General features: G+C 39.4%; 1 protein-coding gene across 2 annotated transcripts in view; it reads right to left on the bottom strand.

Moving 5' to 3' along the window:
- The window catches only part of shank3a (SH3 and multiple ankyrin repeat domains 3a), a 265,366-nt gene that overhangs the window by 28,716 nt on the left and 213,896 nt on the right, over positions 1 to 22,754 (bottom strand). For both annotated transcript variants that reach the window (XM_084735097.1, XM_084735098.1), the window contains one exon: positions 787 to 862. In XM_084735097.1, the coding sequence (XP_084591223.1) occupies positions 787 to 862 (76 nt within the window). The remainder of the gene's footprint in view (positions 1 to 786; positions 863 to 22,754) is intronic.

Genomic DNA, 22,754 nt, shown 5'->3' with positions numbered 1-22,754 from the left:
TAATTACCTGTATAGACATTGTATTTTCTGTGCAGAATGAAGAAAAAACAACTAATTTAGTTGTAGCTGCTATATTGTATAATGATATTAAATTACCTTGAGTGATAAATGTTACCAGAGCAAACACTGAGCTGAGCTAGTGTGTGGTCTCTTGAATATTTTGGAGTTTACTTAAGCTTCTTTACCGTAATGATAGTGTGTATCCCATCCTCGTAAAGCGTTTTGTGGTATAGCATTTTCTAAATTACGGTGATTGTTATAAGACTCACACAATTTGTGTCACTGACCTGATAGTAAAGCAACTTAGCAACAGCTGAGTATGTAAACTTAGAATAATAATTAAATATGACAAATACATCAGTAGATGGGAAAACATGCAACATGCTCTCAACTTGGAGCCCATTTGATATGGTGCGTGTTCGTAGTTATTTTGAAACATGCGTGACCATAGAAATTGATAAGCAGAATCAAAATTAAAATCTCTTAATGATTCCTTTGGAAGTGTAATTTGGGAATCGATTCTCATTTGGAATTGTTTCCTGATGTCCAACTCTTTGTCTGATAAAAGTTAATGCATAAAATGTCCAAGGATTTTTGAGTGCACTGACAGCCTTATGCCTTTAGATGGCAGCAGCTCCATGGCTCTCTATCACCTACTGAAATGGACTCTTTTATCCCTGTTCAGGTAAGAAGGGAGTCTGTGACATAACCAGTACAGTTTGTGCAGTTCAGTGTACACTAATGCACATGGCCTGCATATTGCAGTAGTACAGAGGGAGGCTGTACCTGTATGAGGTGAAGTTGTCATAGGATCCCACAGTGTAGTGTCTGAACAGTCTCTTCGTTCTGTCTTCTCGAGTTTCTGTAAAACACATTAAATGCATCCAGTCAGACAATCCAGTATCTCCAAGTTCTGCATTAATTCTCCCCAATTATACTGTGTGATAACATCAAGGGCTAAAACATCTTGAAAAGATAATGTAGAGTTTTTAAAATGAACATTTTTATATGTGTACAAATAATAAAATAAAAAGTGACATGGAACATGAAACATGGAAATACATACTTGTTTTCACACTAGGTTGAAAAACTGTATTTAAGTTAACCCATCTGGTCATTTTTTTTTGTGTGTGTTTTTAAGTAGTTTTGGTAGAGTAATTTAAATTTAAAGAGAAATTGTGAAAAAAGTACAACACTGGTTTTGATTTACCTATAACAAGGTCTTACACATACAGAATGGTGAATAGTAATACCATCAAATTTTGACAGAGTTGTTATGATTTCATATCCAAAGCAATTACCCTTATATCATTAACACATTACATTCCTTGTGCAGGGCAGTGTCTTGAAAGCAGCCACATTTGTCAGTGTGCTGTCCTTGTAGCATTTTGTCACAGAATTGAGTAAATGAGCCAAATTCAGAAACGTCAGAAGATGGCACTGGTTAAAAATTATTTGGACTAGATTCAGTTCTGCTGATGACAATTCTTTTTACAAATCCACAAAAATCCAAAAATGCCAAAGCTGTTTCCACCCCAGCTCTTCATGTTAGTACAAAAAATCTTATCAAAATTTAATTCAGTTAGCACAGAGAGGAAGCAAACTACTGCAGAAAGGTAATTATCATTAAATTCTTCATTTATCATAACCTACCAAAGTATAATTGTTACATGGTGATTTTTTGTTTTTGGGAAAAATAAGTGTTTCTTTTAAAGCACTAGAACTGGAACTGTGTTGAGCTCAATTAATATAGTGTGTATGTGTGTGTAGAGTATGTGTGTGTGGTTCCTGTCAGCATGTGGGTGGATTTATCCTATGGGAGTGCTGATAGAGATCGATGCCCTCTCCCCATCCCAATAATACACACTGCACCTCCACTAAACAGCAATCTGCTGACTTCACACCCCAAGACCCTTTCAGGCCACACACAAACTCTTAATAGGGCAAAGCTGTGAGAGTGAGGGGGATCCTGGTTAGAGCTGCAATGAATACTCGATTAATCAGTTAGTTGTCAACTACTAAATTAATCGCCAACTATTTTGATAATCTGAACAGCTAGAACAAGAACTTCAATAATCCTGTACCATAGGTCAGGATTATTGCACCCAAGTGGCGCGATACAAGATATACGAGATCTTGTGATACCTTCACATCTGTGTTTACATGCTACCTGGAAGAAACCTGCTCAGAAATAGTGACTTGTTACGTGCAGAGTTGACTTCTTTTCAACAAAAAAGAAAATGTCAAAGGACATAGAAGAAGAACATCATTTCTTTGCTGCAGCCACGCCGCTTGGGCGAGAGCTTGTGTACCCACTTCAGGCGTGTGCATGTGGATCCTGTCTGAGAGGCTACAGTTGACATGCAGGCTAAAAACATGGTGCAAATGGTGTCTTTTTAGGTCAAATTTTAATGTTGCGGTTTACAGTCACTTGGATTACACCACATAAGCAGTATGGAGACATTTTGTGGGGTTTTTTTGTGTTCTTTTTTTACATTTTAAAACTGGTCACTGTTCACTTGAACTGGATTTGGCTGTAATGCTGTTTTCCGATGAAGCTCCGGGAGTGTTTTGTGATCTGGAGATCTTCACCCATCCTCAAATCAGCACAGGGGTGAGTAGATATTGAGTGAAATTTCATTTTTGGTTGAACTATCGCTTTAAATGTTTGACCAAATCAAATTGGAAAAAAAGTTAACAGTAGAAACTCACAGCTATGTTAAATAGTGAAAGTAAGGACATTTCCACACGTACAGTGCAAAGAGAACTCAAGGGATTGGGACTAAACAGCCGTGTAGGCTTAAGAAAACCATTTATCAGTCAGGCTAATCAGAAAAAAGGCTTTAGTTTGCTAGAGAGCATAAAGATTGGACTCTGGAACAATGGAGAAAGGTCATGTGGTCTGATGAGTCCAGATTTACCCTGTTCCAGAGTGATGGGCTTATCAGGGTAAGAAGAGAGGTGGATGAAGTGATGCACCCATCATGCTTAGTGTCTACCATACAAGCCTGTGGGGTCAGTGTTATGATCTGGGGTCGCTTCAGTTGCTCAGGTCGAGGTTCAGCAACATTATGAGCCCAAAAAATGAGGTCAGCTCACTACCTGAATACACTGAATGAGCAGGTTTTTCCATCACTGGATTTTTTCTTCCATGACGGCACAAGCATATTCCAAGATGACAATGCCAGGATTCATGGGGCTCACATTGTGAAGGAGGATGAGATGTTAGTTTCACACATGGACTTTCCACCACAGAGTCCAGACCTTAACCCCGCTGAGAGTCTTTGGGATGTGCTGGAGAAGACTTTATGCAGCGCTCTGACTCCCATCAATACAAGAGGATAGCAAAAAATGAATGCAACTCTGGACAGAAATAAATGTTGTGACATTGCAGAAGCATACTGAAACAATGCCATGGTGAATGCATGCTGTAATCTAAGCTCAAGGTGGTCCAATTAAATAATAGAGCATGTGACTTTTTTTGGCCAGGCAGTGTAATATTTATATATATAGATTAGATGTTTGCATAATAGTTAAAATTTCAGCAAAAACAACTGATTAATAATAATGTTGATAATCGCTTTAATCAATTTGAGTCAATTTTAAGAAGAAATGTCCAAATTCTCTAATTTCAGCTTCTCAAGTGTGATTATTTTCTGGTTTCTTTACTCCTATATGGACAAAACAAGACATTTGAGGACATCACCTTTAAACTTCAAACAAAACATCTAATTGATTAACTGAGAAAATGATCAACAGATTCATCATCAGTGAAAGTAATCATCAGCACTCATCTTGGAGGTGATGTGAGCCTGGCTTGTATAACCTTGGTTCCCCGCTTTGGCTCCATTTCCTGTCACTTTTTACTGTCTGCCATCTAATAAAGGCAATACATCAAGCTGTTTGAGATATCCTGTGTGTGTATGAGAAAGAAAGAGACATGTAAAGAGCCAAAAGGGAAGGAGATCAAAGTAAGAGAGCAGACTTGAAGTGGCTGGCATCCTCAGATCCACTTTAGCCTGTCCATCTGACTGTGTGTGTGAGTGACAGACTGTCAGCGGAGAACAACTTGAAGCTCTGATAACTGCATTCACTGACACTTGGTGACACACCAGAGAGGCAAGAAAATAAATAAATTTTATGCTTAACTCTGAACCATCATCCTCTGCTCTTCCACTCTCACCTGCCTTCTCAATTTCTTCATCCGCCTTTCTATTCAAATCTCATTTGCCTGCGCTGTGGTCTCCATTGTCCAAGAGCACTGCTGTATGAGTCTCAGTATCTGGGATTCTTATACATTCATTTGTTTGAACAGGATTGCAGATGTGTAACTGTCCTCCCTCACCACCATCACATGCCCCACTCACAGGAAGGAGGCAGTTTTAATGAAAGCACCCCACATTACAAGACTGAGCTCAGGCTATTTGATAACAAGACCCATCTCTTCCCAGAGCAACAACCTCAAGTGGTCACTGAGTCATCTTTGGTCACTGGCTGCCATGGCGTGTGTTTGACTTGTGGCTTAGTTGAAAAGAAAATTCTCCTCCAAAACATTTTCTATAGTGCCCTGGAACTTTGCTGTTAGACTGTGTCTAATGGATTATCGGCCATAAGCAGATCACCAAGTTCTGGATTCAAAAAAGCCTGTGATTCTTAATAAAAATCAGAATTTTTGTTCAATCATATAGAGAGAAACTCGGTTTGGAAAAGCAAGAGACACCAGCTTCTCCAATAGCAGAGTCTGCATTCAAGAGACACATAATGTCTTATATGTTTTATTCTGAAACATTTCTCGCTGTCTCCCTCTTATTATAGAATCAATTACTGCTCTCTCCACCTACACAAATAACCCACAACTGAAGGCAACAAGTTCATGCTTATTCGTCATTCTGGAAGATACATATCAGAGTAAATTACAAACTCCACTGGACTTTATGTTGTGGAAATAAAAAACTTTATTTGTTCACCTCAATTATCTTTTAGGAAATCCAAATTTCAAGATTCATATCTGTATTGTCTAATAATGCATGCAATAATGGAAAGGTGTCTCTTGTAGGTGCATGGCACGCATAGAGAAAAGATATGGTACATTTAAGAACATCATAAACACATAAAAAGAGCACACTACCTCTAATAAAATTTCAAAAACTAAAATACTGAGGACTAAAAGGTGTAGAACTTGACAGACAGAATGTTGACCAGTGACAGCTAAAATTTAAATGCTAAATATAAATATCTGGGTCTGTTCAGTGAAGGCTCAAATGCACTGAAAGTGAAGAAGAATGTTTTACACTACAGCACACAGCAAACTTAAACACCAACTTCATCACAGTTTATAATGAAGTGCATTGACAGATGTTTTACAGAGGAGACAAGCGTATATAACGCAGATCTGTTCATCAGTCAACAGAGACTCCAGTCTGCAGTGCAGTTAATACTTGACTGATAAACCACAGAACTGAACATTAACATTAGAATTAAACATGATCAGAAGAAGTTTTTAAATCACATCAACACTTTGTCCATATTCACACACTCCCTCCCTCTCTCTCTGCTGTGAGTCACTTTTTAAAAAATCAATTGTTTTTTTTAATGCCTCATTTTATGTGTGGTGCTGATGCCCCATCACACATAACACCAACCCACTTCTTGCATCCATGCCTGTTTAAAATTTCTTTTAGCTCTCTGCATGTTTAAAACAATAGGTGTACTTCAAAATGCACGTGTAAGACGCTTTACAGATCTAACACATAGGTTCCATCATAGTAGCTGTTGATCTGCACAATGGAAGTAATGGTAAGGATTTTTTAGAACAACACTTCCAAACACAGGGACCCCCTGCCCTGACGGCATCATCTCAAAAGAGGTAAGAAAGGGGTGGGATGTATCATCAAGGATTTTATTGGCCATTCTGTTTACTGCTTTTGTGTGACGTCCTGACAACTGTGAAGCCTGTGATCATCAGTGTTTATCCCTGTGGAGATAAATGCCTCCTTCAAATGGATGAGGGTGTAGTTGAGAACACCTACACAGAGGGCATCTTCTTTTTTGGCACCTAGTTTCCTGCACTGGGTTTATAGGTGTGCTGGCGAAATGCCGAAGTAATGATGTTATGGCAACATTGTAAGCAGCAGATAAGTGTTGTCACCACCTTTTCTATCCAATCAAACTATGTTTCTTTAGCTTACTCTGCTGCCAAAAGAGAACCTAGTGAATTCTTTTTAATTGGCTCTGACATCTTACAACTTGGATGACTAAGATGACTGTACACGCACATGAAATGTGCAAAATCACAAACTAAAACTGAAGAAGAAAAGGCAGGTTGAGGGAAAGTGTGTACATGGAAATTAAGTACAACATCTCCTCACAAAAACATGAAAGAAATTTAAATTGCAGATTAATCAAGAGTGTGTCAGAGTATCAAAGAATGAGATGTTAATTAAGAATGAAGCTGAGTAGGTGTTTCTGTGAGGTTATCAGAGGAGATAAGCGGGGAAGAGAAGTGAGGTGAGGCTGGTTGGTATTTTGTCTGGGTTAGAAGGTTACTCTACATCCACTCTTGGGAGGAAAGACGTGGCATTTTATTGGACCTGGTTGTCAAAAGGGAAGTAGTGATGAAAGAAAAGGTGATATTCAGAGAGAAAGTTGTAGATGAGTCAGCACATCTTCTGCTCATTCAGCCTAATACATCATCAGGAAGCCCTCATGTCAAGAAAAAGAAAATCAGCTGAATGCCGGATAATTTGGTGATGTGCACACTCACAGTAATTTGGGTGCATTTGTGTATGTACAGTACGTGCGTGTGGCTGTCTGCACCATGTGACACCAGTTGCAGTGAAAGAGTGTGAAATGCAGCTCATTCATCACAGCTGTCATCTATTTTGTACAGCCCAGGAGCATCTAAAGGCAGGGCCCTGATAGCACAGATAACCTAAACTCCACTTCCATCTATCACACACACACACACACACACACACACACACACACACACACACACACGGGGGCAGGGAATGAGAGACATGACAAAGGGCATCTAATATAAGTAAAGGCTATTGTTTAAAGGGATAGTTCAGATTATTTGATGTCGGGTTGTATGAGGTACGATCACCATGCAGCCAGTTTGGAGAAACAGAGAAGAGCACCAGCATGGAAGCTAAGACAAGGTCAGCAACAAAAGCTAAATAGCTTCAACTACGTTAAAAAAAAAGTCTACCCAGAAAAACTGATAGGAAACCACAGTTATACAAGTCAAATATCACTGTCTCCAAACCAACCAAAGTCTATGGGCAAAATCAATGGTTTTACCCCACAGAACATGTGAGCTGCTGGTATACCACTGCTGTGATCTGTGTTTGTGTTAATAAGCAGCTTTAGTTTTATAAAAGGACAGTTTGGATTCCCCAAAGTCACACAATGACACAAACATACAAACAGATTGAGGCAGTGGTAGACCAGCAACCCCCGTGTTCTGCAAGGTAAAATTACTGATTTCGCCATCAAATAATCCAAACTATCCCTTTGAGTCTGTGTACATTAAGAGGGTTTATTATCGTTTATGTTTTTGGTTTGCTTTTTTGTACAACAGGCCGTGGTTTAGAACCAGATGGGAATAAAACAAAGAGAAGCATCTTCCAATCTGCAGCAGAGCTACAACATCTGGGCTGTCAGAGGGGCAGATAAGCACAATGAGATTTCAGAGAACAAAGAAAATCATGAACCCTCTGGATTTTTCCTCACATCACTTTTTGTTATACACTATTTGTTAAAACAAAGTATATCAAACACCTACCACCTATTTCAAGGGCCATGTCAAAAGTGGCAGTTGGCTTTAAACATGCTTTTTCTGTTTGGAGATATTATTGATGTCCAGACGAAACATTCAGCTCTGGTTCTTATTCAAACATCTCACACAATACAAGTCTTATAGTTTTTTTTTTTTAGAATATAATACGGACATATTTTTAAAAAAGAAAAATACAGAACATTAGCAAAATAGGTATAAATTCAAGAAATAAAAAAGTATAATGGCATAGTATTTACAAAAGGAGAACGCAAGAGAGGAGAGGAGGTAGTTCATTTCCCTCTGAGAACAAGATGAGGGGCAATAGCCTGTGAGTGCACATTAAGAGGAGGTCTGAGAATGTGGTTTAATAAGAGAGATCTGGAGAGAATGGCATTTTCATTAGACCGATTCTACATCTGGTGACAGAAACGCAGTTGGAGGTAATGGTATCCTCAGAAAAACTATGAAGGAGAAAGGAAAAATTTGATCAAAGTACAAGTTTTCTGAGCCGCTCGCTGATGGACAGACAGATACTATAGGTGTGATGGACATGAGAGACAGAACTAGCTTTCCTCTTGTTGCCCCTGTCTCTATCTCAGACTGAAATGACACAGCAGCACTCAATTCTACACCCAAACTGATTAAAGCTTTTAGGGTTTCTTGTTTGAAACACCTGGTGCTTAGTTGGTCTTTGCTGGAAGGAATTCTCTTTTGCAAAGGAGGTAATAAATTTCACATTTCTGGTGACAGCAAACGTAGTTTATATGGAAAATGCTGCTCACACCTGCAGGTTGGTTTACACAAACAAACCCAGGAGTTCCAAACAGAAAGTAATATGGTGTGAGAGGTAACTTGTGCATTAGACAGGCCTATCCTGCCTTTTAAAAGGCCTGGACATAAATAATAACATACAGACCACACCAGAAATAAAAAGCACCAGACTACACCTAGGAGAAGACCGAGACCCAAACTGCCTACCATGTTAAAGTACCAGCTGTGAAGTTCCTTTAAATAATCAAAAGTTCCTTTAAATATCAAGAACTTACTAAATTCTAAATTCTCCTGTCAGTTCGCCTGACTAAGGCAGACTAAAAAACTCAATGTATGTACTCTGTATACCTGTATATGTGGAAATAAAGTTAACCTTTACCTTTACCTTTAAGGTATCATACAGGTTTGGTATGAACATAAAGACCTTTTACTGGAATGTGTTCAACAGTTGGTGTGGGCCACTGAATTACACTGCTTATGTCACAAAGAGCTATAAATAAGCAACACTCCTCCTTAAATGTTGGATAACCTCATACATATATATAAATATATATAAAAAACAGACAAAGTCGTGACAGACTTTGTGCTTCGGGCTGCTCAGCTCCTTTGTGATTAAGCAGTAAACACTGTCAGTGCTGGAGATTCGTACAAAGGGTTCAAAACCTTACATACTAAGGTGTTGTGAATTTCAATGTCTGATACAGCACTGTAGGTGGGACAGTTTTTGTGCACTTAAACTGAACAGTGAAGAGTTCAGAGATACATATTCTCCTGTGCTATAAATCCAAAAGCATGAAACATGAAAATTACTAACCAGAACTTTACCAGTCACGCAGTATGAAACTACTAGACTTTGAATGTACCAATGACATCAATATAACAATGCAAGCAGCAATAAAAAGCTTCAGCCACAACTGCTCTATGTGTCTTAGGCTGCAGTCCATTGCAAGTCAGAAATTAATGGTTCAGAGTTGGTACTCCAAACTTCCAATTGAAATGCGTCCCCATGCATCTGCTTGGTAAAACAGCAGCAAACCTGCATGACAGGTTTGATTTAACAGATTAGAAGTACAAATAAACTGCATAGAGCACATTTGATGACACAAACACTTCATATAGTAGAAATTGATGTAAAGGTTCACTGTGAGTGCCACCATATTGCCGTGACGTCAGGTGTGTTTAAGTCTGCAAACTCAGACTTGATGAGTCTTGCCCGAGTTTCTGACTTGGAATTCTGACTTGAATGACAGTTCCATTGCACTTTGGTTGTTTTTTTTTAACACTTTATTAAGACTTATGAAAGCATGGGGATGAGTCCATCCAATACTCAGTATCAATATTGGTCCTATGTTATCATATAAATGCTTCCCTAAATTTTAAGCAACATAGATTTATTTATGCAATTTATTCAAATTTAATTTTGAATATTTGATGGTGCTGGCCAATCAGAAATACTGCTAAGAGTGGAAAAGTTTAGTATTGCATAACTGAATCATGTTGTGGGCTGTGTATATCTTCCTTCACGGAGTAGAATATTTGTCTACAGTTTGACCATGATGTTTTTTTAATGGCTAGGTTGAGCAAAGTGCATCCATACAAATATATAATTAACAGTTTAGCTGTTTAAGGAAAATGACGATATTAGATTGGTATCAGTATCAGCAGATTAAGGTTGCAGTATCTATATCAGTTCTGGACATGAAAAAGTTGTATCGAGCCATGATTATTAAAGCATTTCCCGTAATTTAACAGCTCATCTTTTATTTTGTTAACCATGGTAACAGCTGGTTACAGTACCACCAAAAAGACCTTTTTACTCCCAAAACAACATCATATTTTGCTTCACAGCTCCACATAACTAGAAAACTAAAAAACAAAACAAAACAAAACATTTTTAAGTTAAAAATAGTAAAATTATGGGTTCAATTTAAAAAGGTATTACTACAGAGTTTATCACCAGCACTAATTTTTCACTAATTTCCAAGGATAAACACTCTGTCTACCTGATCTACAGACTTATATCTTATGAGTGATGGCTTATCCATAAAAATGTGAGAATATTGCAAGCTGTTGGTCTGTTCCCGCTGATGATAGTGTGATAGTAAAGTGTTAATCACATCAGGCTAAATGTCATGCTGTAACATTGCCACTCTTAAAGCTGCTGTCTTAGCTCACACTGCTTCTCCATTCTGGACAGATTGTAGCACCTTCACTGTCCTTGTCTGAAGGACGCAACAGCCACATCACATACACACAGATGCACGGAAACGCAAACCAACACAGACGCGCACACACACAGTCTCTGAACCCTGCTGAATGAGAATTAACCTATGCTGTTTTACCACTGATAAGAGCTGCAGACAAACATGCACACACTCACACAAATACACACACTTATCAAGGGAGCCTCATTGACTTTTTAATTCTTTCCTTCCTCACCCCCACTCATCCCTCCTTCACTTTTTTCTTTCCCTCTATCTTTCTCTGCTGCCTAATTCATGTTGTGCACGTTAACCTCCTAAACCAGGTGGATAGAGGAGTGAGCAGGGGGGCGCAGTTAACTCTGAGGGCTCCCTACACCTTGAATACCAAAACACTTTAAATTAATCAGAACAATGCCAGACTCTCTGATGTATCAACTTGCCAGGAGCCACGGAGCTGGTGAGGAGATGCTTGTGGCAAAAGAAAAATAAAGAATCATCCTCTCTGTCTTTCTCTTTTGTGCTGTCACACAATGCACCTGTCGTTCCACAGATCCAACAGGGAGTTGCTGTACCGTGCTGGTGGATACAAGGCTAACCCAACTCCACAGAGCACTGAGGACAGAGCAACGTCTTCATTTTCTTTCTTCTCTTCATCTCCCTGTGTCTGTTCCTCTACTGAAACGATTCTTGAATAAGAAAGGTGAATTCTTTATTTTTTTTTTCCTTCCTGGATAAAATTAGTCATGCTCACAATAGGACAGTGTGATAGAGAGGACACTAAAGGAAAAGAAAAGTCAGTACAAAAGAAGAAATAAAAGGCAGCTCTGTATCAATTCAATCTTCATCTGTTCTGTTCATATAGGGAATTTAAATAAACCATGCACATGCAGGATAATTCAACATCAAAAGGTGACAAAAATCAAATTGTATGAGCACATACTTTCGATATGGGCATGATGCTCTAGTAAATCTTTTCATCAAGGCATTTGTCTGCATACATGGGCATGATAAGGAGAATGTAGGGTAGCTTAATTAACTGTGAAGTGGAGGGTGTCAGAACAAAATAGAAAGATGAAGAAGAAAAAACAGACAAAGTGTGTTGGAGTGGAAAGACAGGGAGGGCAGATTAGAAAGAAGACTGAACTGGAGTAAAGCAGGGAGGGCAGTAGATAGCAACAGAATGACATTGAAAATATAAGATTTGATAAGTATATTCTGCTTAATATTCCTAATTAGTGTCTTCCAAAACTTCTCAGAATTCAAGTTTGGTTAAGTTATTATCCTAAAGATTTTATTTTAAATCAAGCCCCATTTTTAATGCAATATATTCTACACTTGCTCTGAAATAACTATTTGATATATTACAGTTAGTTACAATAGTTTCAGGTTTTGCAAATAATTGCATTATGTTCTTATTTATGTTTCACACAACTTCTCAACTTTTTTTGGGAATTGGGGTTGTAGCTTTGAAACACCTCCCACCAGATAAACCAGCTGTATTTTTGACAGAGTGGCTGCTCAAGGAGTGTTTGCTCCCCTCAGAATTACTTCACTATTAATTAAACTGTGCTGCTAACACATGAACTGGGACTGAAATCTTGAGGATTACAAATTAACGGGAAAAATCATAGGCATGGCTAATCTTTGGAAAGAACACTGTCAATGTTAAAACCAAGACATGACACGAACTGCAGTTTCTTGTGTCAAAGTTACTATGTATGCTCTAACATCAGCCTTGACCTTGTCCTTAAGGGGTTTTGCTATAGCAGCGTCACAGTACTCTCCTCTGTTACTGAATAAGGACAAGCAATTATTCACACATAACTAAGAGGTCACATGTTGTAAACATAAGCTGTTTTTTGTGCTGTTATGTTATGTGTGAACAAATGACCAACACATTATTTTTTCTAGTAAGGAAAGTCTCATCCACATGATTTAAAGCTTCTCTAATGTGCCTTAGATACAAACTTACTGTCTAAAAGTGTCCATGCATGATCAACGTTAAAACCACTCTAGCTGTGCCACTGTTCTCCTATGGGGACAGCGATGGTGCCCAGCTGTGCACTACTGCACTCAAACATCAAATTATTTCAACTCTGACCTTGGTTGCTGCTGGCCTTTCAATAACAATAACAGCTGCATGTGATGTAGCCAGAAGTCCAGAAGAATGGCAATTGCCAAGGCCTTCTTTTGAATAAAGTCATATACATTGTACACAATTTGGTCTGCAACTGCATCTTCTTGCCTAGAAAAATGGTAAATAGCTTTCAGATGACGTATAACTGCACTGTGCTGCACTTGTCTGCACCATGCTCTGTGCCCTACCTCAGGGTGAGTTAAAAGCAAATTTCTTATCGTCTGAAGGCAGCTTAACACTGTACAAGCCAAGAGAAAGAGTGAGCGAGAGAGGGCAGAGATTGTTTCTGGATATAAACTCAACAAGACGCTGTGATCAAAGTACAGACTAAGACAATGACATCGGTAGACAGGCTTTTAATGAAACAGAATAGCAGATGAGATCTAATAAGGCCAGCACTAAAAGAAAGGAGTTAATCAAATCTATCAAGTGTGAGAGCCGGACAGTGTTTGCATAGGCTCTTTATGTTAAAATATCAGATCTGCCCTCGCGAATTTCATTAAGACCAATAGAAAGTCGCCTGAGTAATGAAATTTATTTGATAATCATGACATATCTATATTTTAAAAAAGGGACACGCCAGTAAGAACACTCACTTACGAACATGAAAATGTTCATGAATAAAACAGAAAGCGTTTCATTTGTGTAGCAGGGTGGGGCTGAGGTCGAAGAAGAGGCAAAGGAGAGAACAAATCAAGAACAAAGGAAAAAGTGGACAAATGATAAGACCTTGGATTATCATTGAAGTAGACACTGAGAAGACCTTAAATGAGTCCTTTGTTGTAAAATAGTCAAATTCCCTCTCCAATTACAACGTGTCACTTGAATTTTCGATAGTTCCACATCCTCCTCTTCTAAAAATGGAAACGTTTGTAGGTTTGCAGACACACACTACTTTTCTGTCTCCTCATGCTGAGTCATGTTGTAAGTTTCTCACAATACAGAGGGGAACTATTTTTAGTTTCTCCTACAAAATACCATTTTGACATTACATGCAGTATGACTACAAGTGAGCCATCTGTTTGCCCTCTGTAGTAGTCAGGGTGCAGACGTCAGAAAAGTGCAGTGAGTTGTGGACAGGGGGTGACTTACCCCAGTAGAAGTCATGACATGAGTTTGGTTGCTCTGCCTTCACGACTGTTACCACCCCATCAATCCTGCTGCACATCACAGGCAGATCTGACACCATGACTGGACAACAGTCCATTTTTTTCAACTCTACCGTCCTCTCCAAGACTATGACAAGGAGGTCGTCCATCCACCCTGCCACTGGTCCATCCAGAAGCTTGAATGACTGAGAAGAGCCAGGCGTGGCCTCCCTTTCATCCTCGCCTGGAGACGAACACCTGAAGAATCCCAGTTTTCTTTGCTCTCGGAGTGAAATAAGACTGGTGTGTCGGTGTCTTTGGCCTTAATGTCCCATTCTGTTTCAGCCTCCAGCAAACATTCCAGCATATATTTCACATCTCTGCTTCTCTGCTGTTGTTCTATCTGCTCCTCCTCTACCTCAGAATTGGTTGCTTTGTTGTAGTGCCTTCAGAGAGCTCGTTGTTACCGTGTAAGTGTCGGAGGCAGAGACCAACGGCTATAAATACCTCCGCTCTGTCAAAGTGGAAGCCTTGAATAATTCAGTCAAATTCAGACAACAAGAAGCAACTACTGTACAAGCTCTTCAAACACAGTGACAGCTCATCATGACACGCCTTTGAGTCAAGGTCAAGACTGGCAGAGATGCACTCAGACAAACACAAATACATATTCCAGCAAAGAGAAGGGACGCAGGAGAGCAGGAGTGTTCAGCACACAAACAAATGAATCTTTAACAGCGAATTTTTAAACTGAACTGACTGTACTGGATCATCGATGTCACTGATGGAAACAGTACGTTTATATATTGGAACTTCCTTCAGACTGAGACTGAGAGCATCATTGTCAACTCAGCAGTATGATATACAGTGTGTTTGTTCCTTTTTAAATGCACAATATCCAAGTTCTACCACCAGGGCTCTCTCTGATATTTAAAACAATAAAGAAACACGTAGTTTGACATCTGAAGTAGTGTGGAAATGTGGACGTTTTTGTCTTTATTATTAAACAACCACCACTGCAGATCAAAATCTGACATGACTCAGGCAGGAATCTTGTTGGTAATAACGTAATGCTTCATATTATGTTTAGTCACATTTGCAGACTTTCTTCCTCACTCTCTGGCAGATCCAACATACGCCATGTTTTCCCGGAAGCTGTAGCAACCAGCAGCTAGTAGGAAATGCACCATTACCTTGAATGGTTTTTAGCATTGTTGGAAACATTTGGGATAATGAAAGTAAACAACTCAACCAAATATATAACATATGTCTTGTGTTTATAGACATTTTCATGTCTATAAAGTGGTTCTAGTAGTCTTAAGCAGCCACTGTCTCCACATTACTGCTGTGCCAGTGCTGGAGAAAGGTCTGGTTGAATCCAATATCATTCTGGAATAGAAGAAAAAATACTCTAGCTTATTTGTACTTCTTTAAACCAATCACAGTTACCTTCAGTGGCTTTAAGCCCAGTATGCTGTGATGGCCTTGGCATTAAGCCCTGGCATTAGAGTGGCTAAATCCAGGCAAAGGAAACTGCAACAAACCAGCAATCAGGATAGAGTTAGGGTAACTTGCCTTTTTAAATGTCTAGGTTGCAAGCCAAAGTTGTTGTTTCATGTCGTGACAAGGAGTTTGAAAATGGTAACACACAGATAGTGGAAGAAGAAAGTAGAATGTCGACTGAAATAGTTGGCCAACTGCAGTCTTATTCCAACAGCCTATTTCCTGTGAGTCAGGCTATGGTTCTAGTGGTGCATAATTAGGGGTTCCCGATCCGATATTGATATCGGTTATCGGTCCAATATCAGCCAAAAAATGATTTTTGATCGGATTTTATCGGACTGCATCTAAAATCTCCGATATAAGCGCTCCGACAAGCAGTCCATTTTCCGCTCCAGCACTTCTATCCATAGGTGACTCTGGTTGCTGACTATTGTTCTCTGTTTGAGTAACATCACTTGATCAAGCCTTTTCTAACATTCCACACTACAAAATAAGTAATAAAGGTATGTATGATTCGTACTGATATCGTATCTGATCGATATCGGTATCGGACAATACTCAAGGCTGCAATATCGGTATCGTATCGGAAGTGAAAAAGTTGTATCGGGACATCCCTATGCATAATATCCTTTCTTTCACTTCCTTCACCTCCTGTAACGTTTCGACTGTCCACTAATGTCCACTACATGAAGGCAAAAAAGAGCCACAATCACACTGCAGATTAGTGACTACTGAATGACTGAACTTTAAACACTTAACAGCGGCAGAAAAAATAAACATGGTAGTGGTCACACATTCCACCCATAAAAGTATCTGATCAAAGATTTTTTTTTTTTGTCAACATGGCTTGGCTTGAGAATCATGCTTGTAAGATTTACATGACATACAAATTGCAGCTACTTTGTCTCCAGTGACTATATAGGGCCATTATTGTGATGAACGGGGGCAAACAGTGTGAACCAGCATCAGACTGAACTTATTTAGAATCTAAGACTGAAGACAGACAGGAGTGCTGTAATGTGGCTTACTGAGTTGAGTACTGATGTGCTGAGAAAATGATGATCGTTTAGCTTAAAAACAGAAGAACTACATAGTCAGTGACTTTGAGACTTTAAACTGAACTAGGCCAAATGGTACAAAACAAAAAAGATATTTGTAATTTCCACCCTTCAACTCTACACGAGAGGGGAGGACTGATGCTGAGATAGAGATGGAGAAACTGAGAGTGAAACATGGAGAAAAGGGAAAACAGGGGAGACCTGGTGTAAAGGCAGGCTTGTGATTAGTCATGGCCAGTCAGAGGGATGCTTTGCAGCTCTGCCAGGTAACTTGCTCTGTATGTGTGTGTGCTGCCACATTTTTTTTAGATGTGACACCCCACAACAGTGAAACAGAGTAGTTTTCGAGTCATGGCAGTGACAGAGTTTATGCAAACAAAATGATTCAGCCAACTGTTTCTGCAGATTACATGTAAGAACGACTACTGCAGGCAGGTCTGGAATTTTACCATGTTGGGGCAAAAGGTCAGGTGGCCTTTAGTGTTCATTTTTTGAGGGCACAATGACCAAATGCCAGGACAGCAAGGCCGTCAATTAAAACAATGTCTTTAAGTCCACGAAAATAATGTAATGAATTCAATTTAAGGATTAAGGATGATTTTTATTTAATATCTTACTAATTTGTTAACACTAAATTAAGAGACACTGGAAATCAGAGGTCAGTCTGACCTCATACTTCATAGTGTGCAATATGCAATGAGTTAGTGTCTCAAAATAATGATAAACATTCTGAAATAATTATTTAATATCTTAAAATAATGAGAACCTTTATCTAAATAATCACTACAATAGAATACTAATGAGAAGGTTTCTCATTATTTTGAGATACCATTTCACTACTTCTCATTATAATGACTAATGACAGGATTATTTCATCACACTGGTGATAATGGGCTTCCACAGTGAGAAAGACAGAGCATCCAGCAGTACAATGGAGAGCAGACGGGCGTATATAACGTAGATCTAGTTGTTAACAGAGCCTCCAGTCTGCAGTGTAAATCACAGAATTGTAGAGTAACATTACACTTCATGATCAAAGAAAGTTTATATGATGTCGACACTCCTTTCCTTTCTCACCCTCGTCCGGAGCGCTCTCTCTCACTCTCTCTGTCATGGTTAAATACCCCAAATCTTACCCTCCACAGGTTATGTGCACAGCGTTTCACTTGATGTTTCTAAAACAGAGTGTCAGCAAAAGACACCGGCGTCTAAAAACCATAGTGATAGGAAAGAGGCAGAGGAGAAAATCGCTAAATCAGCTGAAGCAGTGTGGGTGGGGCATCAAGGCCACTGTGGCTGAAGGGCATATGATTTTTTGAGGGGCATGAGGCCAAAATGAGGGGGCATGGTGGCCATGGCCATCCTGGCTGATGTGAAATTCCTGTCCTGAGTACAGGTGAATATAGAGTGTCAGAGCAGCCATTACACTGTGAAATTGTCTTGACTTTCAGAGTCAAATGCAGTAACCCTTCCACATGTGTATGTGCGTGTTTATTTGTGTGTGCACAGGTGACCTGCTGTCATCCATTGCGGCCCCTGTCAAATGTGATATGTCTCCGCTCCACTGTGAGACCTGCTTCAGCTTTGATTCATTGTTCAAATAGCATCGCCATCTATTATGATTTGATATGGATCTGTCCTCCAGAGGGGGAGAGATGGCTCAACACACTCGACTGACTTCTGATGAAAAGTACAGATAGTGGCCATCACTCTACTGCGAACAAACAAACACAGCACCCACACACACACACACACACACACACACACACACACACCTTGAGATGTGTTACTGTCGGACACTTCATGTGGATTCTTTTTTACGGGGGGTAAACGCCAGGACTATTGCACTGCCAGTCTATAACACTGAGTCAGCTAAACTTTAATACCAAAGACACGTCGCCCAACCTGTGGTTTATACTCTCCCTCCCTCTTTCTAATAAGATGGATTAGTTGGCTATGCTAATCTATCTGCTGACTCCACACAGTATATAGACAATAACTGTGTGTGTGCATAAGCGTACACGTGTGAAGAAAAGCATGTTCATTTGTATGCATGTGCACATACACTGCTCTGTGGTGTCAGCATTTGCATACTCACTCTGCATTTTACAAGTCACCGCTGGAGAGTTACTGACTGAACTCACTATCTATGTGATTTGCAATCTGGGCCTGTATGGACAAATTTATCGCACCATGAGAGAACTTAACAGAGGGTAGTTTGTCATTGAAAGGTAAATGCTTTTTAGTTAGTTATTTTTATGAGCTCACTGAGTTTAACCTTTGAGAACACTAAAACTACAGACTGAATAAATCTGAACAATAAGACATAAAATGCAGAATTGCTGCTATGATAAATCACAGCAAAAGACGGACAAGGTGACCGTGAGAGCACAAGGGGCTTGATGAGGGATGCGGAGACACTAGAGGATCAGAGCACAGAGCATTTGTGATTTTTATACTCAAATGAGTATTTCATTTGTTTCATATGGAGAAGCTCTAGATTTTCATTTTGCCAGCATCACAGATCTGCTCTGGCCTTTTTTTGCTGTCATGATTTTGAATTAGACTGTGCTGAATCAAATTATATATATTAATCTTTCCTTTCAAATTACAGCGATGCTCTTTAAATATTATTCTTTTAAAACTCCACAACACTGAATAATAATAATAAAATTCCAAGAATTATGTGAAACCTGGCAAGCAGATGTTGTGTTCTCAAGTATGCAACATAAGGCATTTAATTTTATCTCATATAACATATTTTGTTGAGGTAACATTGAGCTAAAGCTAGGGTTGGTGACACTGAAGAAACAAGCAAGAGTAAGACATATTATGAAAGTATCCAAAAGGTAATGGAAAAAGGAGACAGGGCTGAAGTAGCCAGGTTCATGTCAGACAAATGCTCTGTTAGTAGACTAACATGCAGTTTAAATTGAGCCTGCAACCATCAAAATGAATCACTCTCATCTGAGGGTGTGGTAGGTATGCATCTATGTAGGCATACATAGTTGTAAAGTCTCATTTACATTAAACATTTTTTACATTAAAAAATAATCTAACTCTACCTGAAATATTTCTGCTTTAAAATTGAAGTAAATAAATAAAGCAAACAACAGCAAAACAGATGCCAGGATACCTTTCAGGAAAAAATAATAATCTAATACCGCTGATCAGCAGGTAATGCCCATAATGCTTCATACATGTAAGGGCTGACCACTGATCACAATTATCAAAAGAAAGAGGCACCATCTGCTACTTCAGAATTCATCCATAAGTTTCATTCATTCATTCAACCTTCATTTTAACTCGGAAATACATTGAGGTAGAGACCTCATTAATATAAGAACTAATAACAACTAATATAAGAAGGTAGAAGACCAATAAGAGCTTTATAAATAAATAAAACCCAGTGTCTTTTGCGTCTTACACCTAGAGAGGGACACCCAACCTTAGTGTACAGGTCACAGTGATGGGTGTCATAACTGTCTCCAGTGATGAATCTTAAAGCCGAGTGATAAACAGAGTCCAGGGGCTTCAGAGTAGCAGCAGTGGCATGCCTGTATAAAATATCACCATAGTCTAAAACTGATAAAAAAGTTGCCTCAACAAGCATCTTTCTACAATGCAGCGGAAAGCTATTGGGTTGAGAATGAAAACGATCGTGAAATACATATCACATGCATTACCTGTCAATTACTTTTCTCTTTCTAACATCAGCATGTGGCTTTCTGTCCCCTGAGGGCTCTGAGAACATCCTCTGGACAGTCTTTTATCCCTCTCTTTGTCCTGATGCCCCAAGAGTGCTCATCTCCACGAGTGACATGATTTATTTATTACTGACTCTGTCTATATCGCATCAAACCTATTCATTTATGTTTCGATACTTTCATATGTTGCTGCATGTGCGCAGAGGTGTCACAATCCCATTTATTACAACTAGGGTTGAGCAATTAAAATCGCTGAGATATTAGATATGTAAAAAAAAAAGAAGAAAAAAACAGCATATAACAACACATATAGCAATCTGTCAGAATAATCGCAATTTGATTTTTTTTTTTACCATATCATGCAGCCCTAATTAACACAGTCAACTGCATATTGCGATATAATGTAATACTAAACAATGACAATATGCTTCTGACTGTCAGTTTAGTAATACACAAAGCTCTCAATGTATTTGTGACTGCACCAATATCCATCATTGTAGCAGAAATACCTATTGACCTTGCACATTGGACATGCGTGGGGAATAACTAAGCTAAAAAAAAAAAGGCCACACAGACCCACCACTGTTGGGGAAGCTAATATTTCTACCGTTTGGACCAGATGACTTCCTGTATGATCCCTCATGAATCTGTTGCACCATCTCTCTATCCCTCCTTACCTCTCTCCTCCACCCTACCCTCCAACTCGCTCTGCCCATGTCAGTCTCAGCTGCCGCAGCAACGCTGATGTTTAAGCATTCTAGGGGAGTGCAGACACACTCCAAAACTTCTTAATGGGCAGGCTAAAAATAGCTCAGGCTGGATCTGACTGGGCTGATTCATGCGGCTGTGAGTCATTCAACTGTGCCGCGGTGTGAGGAGAGCAAGGGAATAGAGTGAACAAGCACAAAGAGAAAAGAAATAAAAGTTTGCACGCTTGTTAAGATATCAAACCATTGAGAAAATCAAGCATTGCTTATCCCATCACAGAGAAAAATGTGCATTATTATACTGGGAGTGTATGTGTGTAGGGAGCCTTAAGGACAGCTGAGGCTACAGGGTGAATGAAGAAAAATTAAGGATAATACATGGTAAAAATGTATTGGTGTTGCATTTACCATCTGGCAGTATTTGTCTGTTTATTTGGCTGGAGCATGCCTATATATTATGGGCGGATAGCAGGACTGGGGGTGGAGTATTTCAGCTGGAGGGCTATAAGATTCCAACAGATTGTAGCCAACAGATTAACAGAACTATTGCTGAAAATGAGTGGCCCCCAGCAATTTGGTAGCATCATTAGAAAGGGAAGAGCAGTTCATACTCACATCATTATTCCCTCCATTACCACGGGTAAACATCTACTATTAACCCTAACATACAGGCCAGCAGCATGCGTGCTATGTGTGTGTTGGGGGTAGTGGGGCATTAGCGGGATGAGGGAATATATTCAGGCATATTCAGATTTACGACTGTTTTGATGTTTAAAAATGATGCTGGACTCTCAGTAGCCTGGAGAGCACAGTTCTATTTTTTACTTTAAACAGTGCAATGATTTATAATAACAAATGGATATCGCACACTTTCCCTCAACAAAAAACACATATCAGCCATTTGCACACAGCCAGCAGCATTTCACCACTGCATCACTCATTGTACTCTTAATGAATTCAATCAATAGTCTTTGCTTTTCGCCCTCATTTTCTCCATCACGCACTCCTCTTTGCTATTTTTTTTCCCCCATTGACTTGTACACTTCGCCCTACCCTCTCTCTGTCCCCTCGAGCACCGGTTGAAGATGAACTGTTGGCTGCAGTTGGCCTTGGCCGTGCTGAGAGAGAGAGAAAGAGCAGCGTGGTGACAGATAACAGCCATGAGAGTCAGTGATGGTTTAAATTGTGCCTCTTTCACATGGTCACCTGCTTCCTTTCTCTTTCTCTCTGCTATCTAGCTGCCTTTTCCCCATCACTCTTGCGCTCCCAAACCGAAACTGCTTTTTTTTCCATCATCCCATTTTTTTGGTTTCCCCCCCGTCTCCATCATTGCTCTTTCAAACCTGACGGAGAGCAGAGCAAAGAGATGGAGGCAGAGATAGATAAAGAGAGATAGCACTTTTAGAGTCATGACTCATGGGTGATGTACAGTGGCAGACAAAGAGAGAGTGTGAGAGAGAGAGCAGTAGTATTTGGGTTACTTAATTGTAGACAGGGCTGTCTTTCCTGCTTCACTAGGCTGAGACATATTGCCCTAACTGTCAGTGACGCCCCAATGGTTGCCTTCAGATAAACAACTCTGTGTGTGTTTCAGTGTGTCCCAGTGTGTGTGTGTTAGTGTGTCATCCTGTGTGACTGTGCTGTTGATGAATCTATAGATGAGGATGAGATTGGCTTTGAAATGCCTCAGTAGATTCAGAAATTAGTTATTAAATAATAAATCTAATATATTGTTACGTATAATATAGTTTAATTTTGATCATTACACACAATTACAATCAAATCCACTTTATCTA

This window comes from Lutjanus erythropterus, chromosome 13, assembly GCF_056507025.1.
Source record: "Lutjanus erythropterus isolate fLutEry1 chromosome 13, fLutEry1.hap2, whole genome shotgun sequence".
Taxonomy (NCBI): domain Eukaryota; kingdom Metazoa; phylum Chordata; class Actinopteri; order Lutjaniformes; family Lutjanidae; genus Lutjanus; species Lutjanus erythropterus.
The sequence above is the reverse complement of the archived record's forward strand: the minus strand, read 5'-3'. Positions and strand labels throughout refer to the sequence as shown.